General features: G+C 47.3%; 1 protein-coding gene across 1 annotated transcript; it reads left to right on the top strand.

The window, feature by feature from the left end:
* The first annotated feature begins 312 nt into the window (after window positions 1-312).
* Window positions 313-4754, top strand: LOC108938884 (retinol dehydrogenase 12). The gene is made up of 7 exons (XM_018759854.2): window positions 313-391; window positions 1724-1858; window positions 2139-2330; window positions 2637-2798; window positions 2997-3116; window positions 4266-4470; window positions 4649-4754. Exons 1-7 carry the CDS (start codon window positions 325-327, stop codon window positions 4752-4754), a joined length of 987 nt encoding a protein of 328 aa, XP_018615370.2. The 5' UTR covers window positions 313-324.
* Window positions 4755-10850: the final 6096 nt, after the last annotated feature.

The following is a 10850-nucleotide window of genomic DNA, read 5'->3' as shown; positions in this document are numbered from 1 at the left end:
TTCTGCATCGTGGTTACTCTTGTTGCCGTCATTGTGGCATCGTCTTTCCCTTGGGATTCAAACTCAAGAGCCTTCCGCACAGTGTGGATGGGAGAGTGAGGGGGGACTGATGGAGGAGTAATGGAAGTGTGAGGTAGTAGTGATGAAAGAGGGAGGGAGGAGGGTGAGAGAGTCCATTCTGCCTGCACACTAATCTGATCCTAATCTGCAGGAGGAAGTTCATGCAGGTCCTCACACTGGCTGGACCTGTTGTCAGCAGCACGTGGACGTGACTGCCTGCTGTCTCGCCGAGCTCTGCCAGAGAGGGTCGATTTCAGCGCAACGATGTGGGAAGAGATCAAGTCGAGCAAGATCGCAACATATGGCGCAGTCACCGCGGTGACAGCGATCAGTAAGTGGCCATACGATGCCCCTTTGCCTCTCACACTCGCACAGTTGCTGTGATTTCCCAGTGATTGGTGGGGCAGGACACGTTGTACTGAGCCAGTATTTGAGTACATGGTGGGCAGCTGGTAGTGTAGTGGTTAGAGTTGCTGCCTTTGGACTCCAAGGTGGCAGGTTTGAATCCCACTTCTACCTGTAGTACCCTTGAGCAAAGTACTTACCCTAAATTGCTTGAGTAAAAGTACCCAGCTGTAAAAAGGGGTAAATAACTGTTGGGAACTTAATCATTGAAGGGGGGTGTGGTGATGCAGTGGGTTTGACCAGGTCCTGCTTTCTGGTGGGTCTGGGGTTTGTGTCCCACTTGTGGTGCTTTGCAATGGACTGGTGTCCCCTCCTCCCTATGCTGTTGGGTTAGGCTCTGGCTCCCTGTGACCCCACATGGGACAAGTGGTTTCAGATGATGTGTGTGTATGTGAACTTAACATTGTAAATTGCTTTGCAGAAAAGTTTCTGCTAATTGTGGGTTTAGAATTTTGTTTGTTCTACAATATATATGGTTTAAAAAATTAGGTGTGCTGTTGGTATTACATTCCTGTTTTCCATACCTGGGACTCACTTTTGCAGTTATATCATGATGTGATTACACAGATCTGTCATCACATGAACAGGTAGTGAGAAAAACTGTTCCAGTTTTACTGCAGACAGTTTTTACTGAGCTTTCACCCCCAAGTGCCTTCATAGCCACAGTTTCCCAATTCAATAGTTTTCTAAATGAGTCCAGTATTAACACTGTGGTCGCTGTATTCCACACCTTCATCTGGACTGTTGTGCAGCAGTTTCGAACAAATACATATTCACAGTTGGAGATTATCTCTAATCCCACCCTAAATCACATTATTTGGACTGGGTGATTATGGTTAATCAGGGTCAATCATGTCCTCAAAGTGCCAGACATCTTTCTGTGTTTCTTTCTGTACCCTTGAAGCCTCTGTTTTCCACGCATGGTCACTGGACAACACGCCTTTGCAGTTCCTTTATTCACCTGTGTCCATTTTTATCCCGGTGAAAACCAGGATGTTTACTGTGAAACAAGCTCCTACGTGCCTCCCGGTACACTGCTCTTTGGAAAATAAGCTGACTGAGAATCCGCCGTGGAAGCTATGCTGGCAAAGCATTCTGGGGCCCCAATGACCGGTGAAGCTCAATGCGCTAATCTGTCCCTGGGGGCTGGCTGCCAGGCCCTTGTTCATTGTGAGCTGGGGGGTCACGGAAGGCCTCAGGGTGGCTTGGCAACGGTGAGCTCCCGCTGCCAGTGACGGTCACGTGTGTTTGAACCCAGGTCTGGCACTTTTGCGGAAGTGGATTTCCGGTGGGGTGTGCTACAGCCCTGCCCGTCTCCATCGCAAGACCGTTCTGATCACGGGCGCCAACACCGGCATCGGAAAGGAGACGGCACGGGATATGGCACGCAGGGGTAAGTGACAATTACAACTCCCCACCTGCTCTTGTACCCCTGTCACTTTTGGTCTGTTCTTCAGTGGAATTCTAGGGAGATGGATGCAGATGATCTGCTGTGGGAGCACTGATTTGATGTTCTTGTATCACAGTGTTGGTTGCACCCCTCAGATTTCTGCCATGATGGCAATGAAGGTTCTTTGGGATGAGAGGCTCAGTTGAGCGGTGGTGTTTGTGAGTGGAGGCTTGGTTCACTGAAGGTCCTCCGTGTGGGGGCACCTTTCCGGCTGCTGCCCCAGGCGCCCGCGTAGTGATGGCCTGCAGGGACCTAACCCGGGGTGAGAAGGCAGCGGAGGAAATCCGTAGCTCAACGGGGAACTCAGAAGTGGTGGTGCAGCAGCTGGACCTGGCCTCCTTTGCCTCGGTGCGACAGTTCGCCAAGCGCTACAGTGAACAAGAAGAACGATTGGACATCCTCATCAACAATGCCGGTGAGACAGATCCCTGGTGAGGGAATGCAAGGGTCCCTGGCCAGCCTACTGGCTCACTCCTGAAGGGCAGTTAGACTTTTGGGTTCTTGTAACCACACGTGTGACAGTTTGGCATTTCAAGTGGTCATGAGACTGAACATGACCTTATCTATGAATATCCATAACTACCATACACATCCATACACATGACTGTATCCAGTGTAAAAGTGCCACCTGCTGCATGAAATGACTTTCCACATGTACATCTATCAAGTGCTTTGGGCAAAAATGGCTGTGAAGTAAATGATGTGTTCTTCTCTGGAACAGGAGTGATGATGTGTCCCAAAGGACTCACGGTGGATGGCTTTGAGACACAGTTTGCCGTCAATCATCTGGGGCATTTCCTCCTGACCAACCTTCTCCTGGGGAAGCTGCAGAAGTCCACCCCTAGCCGTGTCATCACTGTGTCCAGTCTCGCCCACAAAGGTGGTAAGAAACCTAGTCATCCTCTGGGCTCAATGGTTGTCAAATCTCACCACAGTGAACCCCAGTTATATTCCATTCGTTGGCCACATTCTACTTTGAGCACATCGCACTCAGCTAATGAATTAATCATAATCACCTGATTAGATTATTGAAGTTTGCTTGGATCCTTAAATAACCTGAACTGCCTGTGTGGTCCAACAGGAAAGATCCACTTTGATGACCTCAGCTTCAGCAAAACAACGTACAACTCGCTGACCAGCTACAGACAGAGCAAGCTGGCCAACCTCCTCTTTGCCAGAGAACTGGCGCGCAGGTTGAAAGGTGGGGGCCCTCATCTTGGACACCCGCCACGTCCCCAATACAATTACACCCATCCTTCACATGACAGGGTTAATTCATGAAATCACCCCATTAGCGGAATCCACACTGAGAGATGAATTACCGTTATTTCCTAGTGATAAAATGGTTCATGGACAAAAATATGTCACCTAAAAGTTATTAAAATTCCAAAATAAAAGGTGTTTTTATACACGGTTGTGATGCCAGAATAATTGATAATATTTGCAAAAAACTATTTGTATTATGTTATAGTTTTAAGTTTATCATTACCTGCCATTGCAGGTTTGCCCAGTTCTTTTTGGACGTTCTTTTGAAGCTTTGTACGAGACATCATGGATGTTTATGATATAAAAAAGAAGTTGGCACGATCTGACAAGATCAATGCCTATGTCTTCATGTCCATTCTGCAAAGCGTGCGAACACTTTGCCCTTAGAGGTACTGACTGTGTAATGTCACTGACAAATATTTGACATTAGATGGTTAAGGATTTATTTGTTTAATTATTAAATTAAGGGTTTATTTATGCTTGCAGTCTTTGTTTCCAGGGTAATTTAGAGGTTCATAAACTTGATTTAACCAGAAAAGTTCCATATTGGCCAGTGAGGGACAGAAGCTTTTTGGGTTTGAGACACAAATTGTTTGTCTGTGTCCCAAAACAGCTGATAAAAGAGGCAATACCATTGTACAGAATAGAATACCCACTGAGGATGTAAAATGACCATTACGAGCAAAAATATTATAGTACTCAGTAATATGCCCATTGGATGAAAATAGGATATATATTTCCATGAACCATTGTGGAGGTTTTTCATTGTATGGGAACCTATTATTTAAGGGATGGGTGTATATTTAACATGCATTCATTAAGGAGAACATTAAATATTAATTTCCTAACTGAACTGTACTTTCCTTCATCTAAACTGAATGCTCAGTTCAAGTTCCTTGACTTCATTGTATTGTTGGCCTGAAATGCAGAGTTATCCAAAAATGCGTGAGAAGAACGAGTGAAACTTTCCCCTGAATTGCTGATCTGTTTTTCTCTCAGACTGTCGGCCCCTCCTGCTTTCCTGGAAAGCGTCTGGTTCGTAAAGGGGGGGCTGAGGGCATAATCCTCTCTGCTGTCTGCCCAGGGTCGGGGGTCATGTCCTTCGCCCTACATCCCGGGGTGATCCGTACTGAGCTGGGCCGCCATGTGGAGCTGCAGAACCCCCTGCTGAAGGTGCTGTTGTACATTCCTGCCTTCTTGCTGCTCAAGACCCCCTGGGAAGGGGCCCAGACCTCCATATACTGTGCTGTGACCGAGGGGCTGGAAGGAAAGTCCGGGAGCTACTTCAGGTGCCTTCCAGAAGCAGTGTGCCGCGGTAGTCCTTTTCACATGTAACGTGTACTTGAATGTGGACCAGTCCATGTGTGGGGCTCACTGTGGGCCTAAAGCTGGTGTTAAGGTTAGGGTTAGGGGTAGGGTTAGTGTGTGAGTAACACTTGTCCCTGTCCCCTTTCGTGTCTCTACCAGCGACTGTGCGCTGAAGAAGCCAGCCCCGGAGGCCCAGGACGACCTGGTGGCGCTGAGGTTGTGGGAGGTGAGCGCTCAGCTTGTGGGCTACACGGAGACGGACTGATGGACGCCGCACTGCACTGACGTGCCGGGCGCTCTCATCGACGGTCATATCTCCAGGACCGCAAAATACTACCAGTGTCTTCGTTTGTGTGGTGCCACCACCATTCCTTTACCTTAACTTTTCTACGAGCTACTTCCATCAGAAGACCCCGTTCGATATGAGCTATTCTCTTCAGCGATTGGCCGATGGATTGACAGACCTTGAGTCAGGAAACCTCCGAGAATATGCCACTGGGGGAATTTATACATTCCCATTTTCACCAATGAATAGGCAAATGTTCATTTCTGTTAACTGACTTTATAGAAATGAATTAAGTATATTTTTTAATTAAAATAATATTCCAGGTAAGGATGAGCAAATGAGGAAAAATCCTTCATCTCACTGTGGGAGGTCCTTCGGTAAAAGCAGTCATGTGACACAATGACATCATATTATCTTTATTCCTATTGGCTGGAAGTCACCAGGTAATGATGGGTGACAAGGCAGAGCATGAGGTGTCTTAAATGGGTTTATTTCAATAATCTAATTTCAGTTGACCTAAAGGACTTCGCTTCTCGACAACTTCCAAACAAACACTTAAATGCATATTTACAGTGTTTAAGTGTTTCATGGTATTAACATCTGACTGTACTTATGAGACATTAAAACATCAGCGATTCTTTATGGTCATTCCACGATCATGACCATTCTCTGTTTCGACCGTTATTTGACAGAAAAGTCAGACCATTATTCACACCAGCAGCTGCCTTGCTTGGTCTCCAAAGCTGACACATACGGAGCCCGGTAGTCCATGTGGCCCATAGTCATCCATCGGATTGATAAATTGAGTGTAACAGTGTTATCTCACTTTTTTTTAAATTTTTGAGTTTTGACTGTGTGTTATTGGAGAGAGACTTTATGTGTTTTATGTAACGATCTCTTAGGAAGTTTTTTTTTGACCAACCGAAAAAAAATGCAGTTGTTTTAAAATTTGTTTACATTTTAATTGTGTGTAATATTAAATAACTTTATTCTAATAAGGTTGATGTTAAAAACAAAAACAGTGTTATCTCACTTTGGTTGTGATATGCGAAGTGATCTCTGCATGACAGCAAAACCTGATTTTCATTATACTTTGCTTTAGGGTGCACCAATTTTCGGATGCGAATATTCATAGAGTTTATCGTAACAGTATGTAAATTATACTTTTGCTTGAGACCGATAACGTCTATCATAAACTTTAGTCATACAAGAGATAGTTGTAGTCATACAGTAGAACCACTCCACTTCTTTGAAATATATATGTATTTTAACAGTGAGATTTTATTAATAATTTAAAATTATTTATCAATTAATAAAATGTGGACCTCATAGTGCGGTAAAGATGTCAGAGACTCGTTCACAGTGCCTGAGGCGTCCAGGTGATTTACACTAAAGTTTTCAGGTAAGTGTGAAACACACACACATACACACACAGCCCCTGTATTGGCAGGAAAAATATTATCATTAGGTGAAAACAACACATATGACTGTATGTGTTGTTAGTTTTAGGCCTCAACCTTGGGGGTAGTCAAGGAAGGACAAGACACTTGACTTAATTCATCTGATCTGCTGTCAACACCTGGGACATGTGGGTTCTGGTTAGTGTGGAACCCGCGGTTAGGCCTGACCTGGTCACTCTGGCCTTATACCGACTGGACCGGCGATCGCTTTCAGCGTAGACTTTACTGAGACAGTAGGTCCGCCGTGTCCTCCCAAGTCAACATATCTCTTCTTCTCCTTTGAACATCTTCAAATTTTGACAGTGGTTTCCATTAGCTTTGGCAGCGGACTCTAGTGTTCTCTGGTGGCAAGGAGACCATAGTGCAATTTAAAAAATGATGTAAATAAGGCTGCACTGAGGCGCTACTCATGATACATCCCTGGTCGTCACAGATGACTGTGGAGACCGAAGGCGCAAGATGTTCCGCAGCCTCGTATTTATTGGTCATTGCTGCGCTCTGGCTGTTTCGGTTCTCGGACACTTGCGTTGCCGATGAGACGTAACGAGAAGGACCACCGGGGGGTCCGAGAAGGACCGGGTGGGGAGGTGGGGCAGCGACAAAATAAACAGATCGGTTCTTGAGCTGCAAACTCACGCAGCCGTTATTCGCAAAGCATCGGCGCAAATGGAATCCTCTTTAGGTTGCATTAAGACAAATGTTATTTTCCCATGACTCCCTTCTGCCGCTCCACCTTCTGGAGAGAGAGAGAGCGTTAAGCAGATGACGGTGCCGCCTGGCTCGTTAAAGCAATCAAACCCGCATCACTGTAATTAGCGCTGCCGAGAGGGAGTCGCAACGCGTGATTAATCGCTGAAAAGAGCTCGCGCTCACACGTCGCCGCGGATCCGTGTAGCGTTCGCTCATCACGTGACTTCTTTCCGGGGCGAACCCCCCTTCTGTCGGTGTACTCTACTGTGTGGCACTCCGACTGCAGGCCCACGGTGTAAACACAGTGTCAGGCCAAGTAAAATTCCTTCTTTAGACTCTGAACAAAGGCTCACGTGCTCATTCTGGCGTGTTCGGACGTTACGCTGTTTATTTCCCTTGCAGCCGTTATCATGCAAAGCAGCTTGTACCTTTCTCCCACGGGTTCCTTCGAGAGAAAGAGTCCGCGAGCCTCTCAAAAGGACCATAGATCTGCTATATTGACCGCGTTGTTGACCCGGCCAATAAAGAGCCGACACACGAAGAGGCTCATTAAGCGTTTATTACATACTAGGGATTTGGGCTGTGAAGTGAGCCAACTGGTCTTCTTGACACATTGCTCACCCTTTAACGGGCCCATAAAAGCACTGATGTCCCCATGTGGGGTCAGATAAATCAAATTTAGGGCTGCTATTAAACAGCAGAGCTGGGCGGAGCCTGTACTCTTACATGGTGTCTGAAGAAGGATTCATTGGTGACTGATCTGGAGCATCAATATCCTCCGGGATCTATCTATCTATCTATCTATCTATCTATCTATCTATCTATCTATCTATCTATCTGTCTCTTCTGCACCTGAAGATGCTCCATTTGGACTGATATGAACACGGACAGTCCAGATTTTTGATCTCAGGATCAGTTCACTGTTGTGGAGAGACACGCTATCCAACTCCTGCTTCATGTGAATCACAGCATTGTTTTATACATCATCATTGGGACCCCTGGGTGTTGGGAGGGCTGTACAGTGAACCCTGGGCTGGACCTCACCTTGGACCAGCGGAGAGCACCACCAGAGGTCCTGGCAGATCCTCCTCCGAAAGAAGGTCGCTGCCCTCTCTCGGCCTCAATGCCCACCTTTGTTTCCATGAACGGAGCTTTTCTTCGTGGCCAAGCTGCCGGAAGAGCAGCGTCCTGCTTCACAGGCGCTTCACGGCTCGCTTGACCCACGGAAACGTCCGTCCGGAACACAGTTGACCGCTTGGATCTCGCCTTTGCATCTTGTTACAGGAATGAAAGTGCGAGAGATTAGAACCTTAAAAACCCCTTAATTCCATAAATCACAGCCACGAATATTTGATAGTTCATCAAACGTCAAGCTTCTGAGATTATTTTGGCAGTACCTCTAAGTTTATGACATAATAAAGCAAATGAAGCACCCGGAAATTTCACATTTCTTATATAACTAATAAAACTACAAAAATATTGCTATCATCAGTTGTGTCATCCACCAAACTGCTAAATCATCATAATGTTACTACGGATATAAAAATAACAATGTGCACTGAGCTGCCTGAAAAGTGTCAGTGAAGCAATAACAGTAACAATGTGGTAACACCAGGTAAATCACCATAATATAGCCTTACCTCACTCACAGTGTGTAGAGGTAGATGTGCTTCCAGATCGGAGCGATGCAGTGAAATACTGCGGTACACCATGGTACTCTTTTTCACTCTTTCCCTCTTATCAATACCTGTAAAAATCTGATCTGATGAAATGAGTAATACCTGAAAGTACACAAAACACAACTACCTCGAGTGCAAATTCTTCACAGCTCAACGCTGTAAAAAATACTCATTCCGGGGTTATATTTTCTTTAGACATTCTGCTTTACGGGGGGAATCGCTTGTTCTTCTTCTTCCTGCCCTTTTCTGATGTTCCTTATGACTTACGACAAAATAATTACACTTTTCCTCATCCTCATGGCACTTTGTTATTGAAGTGCCGGTTTCGTCGGAGCTGTTGCTTCTGGAAAAGGATGCTTGATTTTCCTGGACTAGCGCAGAAACGTGGGAGTTGCGGTAAGGTGTACATGGCAAAGCCATGTGACCCTTGGGGTACCAGCTGCAGGGTCGCAGGAAGATCACCTCCGGAAGGACACTCAACATGTCAAGCTGGCCGGCTCGATTCGGGTTCGATTCGGGCTTCCTGCCGTCCACAGAAAGTCACCCCGACTTTGTCATTGGTTTGCGCGAGCAGAGGGAGGAAATGAGGTGGTGGGGGGCATCGATCTCGGCACGAGTGATGCAATTATCTAACCTAATGGGCCACAGATGGCGGCGCTGTCCAAACTGACTAATTGTCTGGATGAAAAAACACTGCTCTCCCTTTGTGTGTGCGTGTGGGGGGGGGTTGTGTGTGAAGTTTGGACCGCCGCATGCCAAATTAGGAGATCCGAGGAGGTTCACCCTGCGCGTCACTGTCACTGGGATGCGCCGCCCTTAGGATCAGTGATGCGTGATTTAGTGTGTTCAGTCTGCACCTTCCTCTGGCCGACTCACCTGGTCACGTAGCGTTCGCACCTCACTGAGGATCCCCGTCTGAGCTTCACCACAACCTGAGCGTATTTCAGCGGATGCTCGTTACATGATGTTCTGTGTGGGGCAGCAGGAGGCGCAGTGATTCGGGTTCTCACCTTGCAGTCAAAGGAGCCAGATTTGAATCCCAGCTGCTGCTGCGGTGCCTCTTGATCAAGGTACTTACCCTGAACTGATGCAGTAAAAATAACCCTGCTTATGTATACAGGTAGGTGTATTTCCTGCTGTACAGTACCTCTCCGCCGGTGCTTTCGGACCAGCTGCAGAGCTGTCTGCCGGGAGGCACCCCTCATCGATGCCTTCAATCCTGGGACATCTCCTGGTGGTGCAGCGGCGGTTAAGGCATCTCGCTGCCACCCTCCGACTTCGCCGACACCAACTGGCAACCCCGAGATACAGCAGAATAAACCGAAAGCAGATCTGGTTTCATGACCTGCCTTTCCCAGTGGGGATACCTGCACCAATGCGTGTGTGTGTGTGAGCGAACGTGTGTCTCGATGCGTGCGAGAGGTTCCCCCAGACGGGTCGTCACTGCTCTCCTTTCAGCACCCATGAATAATGGAGCATCCAATAAAGGGCACTTCAATAATAAATGGCTGGACACTCCGATGGGCGAATTCTCCGTGTCAGTGTGCCACACACCCCCCACCCCCACCCCCGCTCCCTCCTCAGTGACAGGTGCAAGGGGTCTAGCAGGGGGAGACGGGTCACACAGGTGGGCCTGCGGATGTTGGAGCACAAAAAAAAAGACACGTTACAAACTGGTCAGTGTCTGGGGAAAGGAGTCACTTCTGACACTCGGACCTCAGTGGATTTGCGGTTTCGTTGAGTCTGGTGGGTCTACGCTGTCCCGAAGGTGAAAGGTCAAAAGGATCACACTGGATCTATGTCCATTTGGCCCGACCTGCATAATTTCAAGTGTTTTGTGCTTCTAGCAGCTCAGTGAAAGAGTGGACTTCCAGAGAAAAGAGATGTGATTTGTGGAGTGCAACCGCGTGTCCGGGGCTCGCGGCTGCGGGAGCAGGGATTGGGTGACCGATCCGAAGGTGTTCCAGCCTGATCCCAGCCTGTTGCTGGGTGGATAAGGCAAGAGGGGTCGACAGCGGCACCGTACCCATTCATTGTTCCAGGCTTTGCATTGGGGTTCTGGGGGGCGGAGTCAAGGCGGGGTCAGGGAAGAGTTGGGTGGAGTCAGGAGACAACTGGGGATTTCTAGAATGATCTATGATTTTCATTCACTCATTTAACGGACGCACAATTCAGGGTACACAGAATCACCCTGCGTTTACATATTTAACAGCTTTTTATGAAGTGTGAGAATTTGTTTACACTTT

Source organism: Scleropages formosus, chromosome 23 (assembly GCF_900964775.1).
Source record: "Scleropages formosus chromosome 23, fSclFor1.1, whole genome shotgun sequence".
NCBI lineage: Eukaryota > Metazoa > Chordata > Actinopteri > Osteoglossiformes > Osteoglossidae > Scleropages > Scleropages formosus.
Note: the sequence above shows the minus strand (reverse complement) of the source record. Positions and strands in the feature narration are given on the sequence as shown.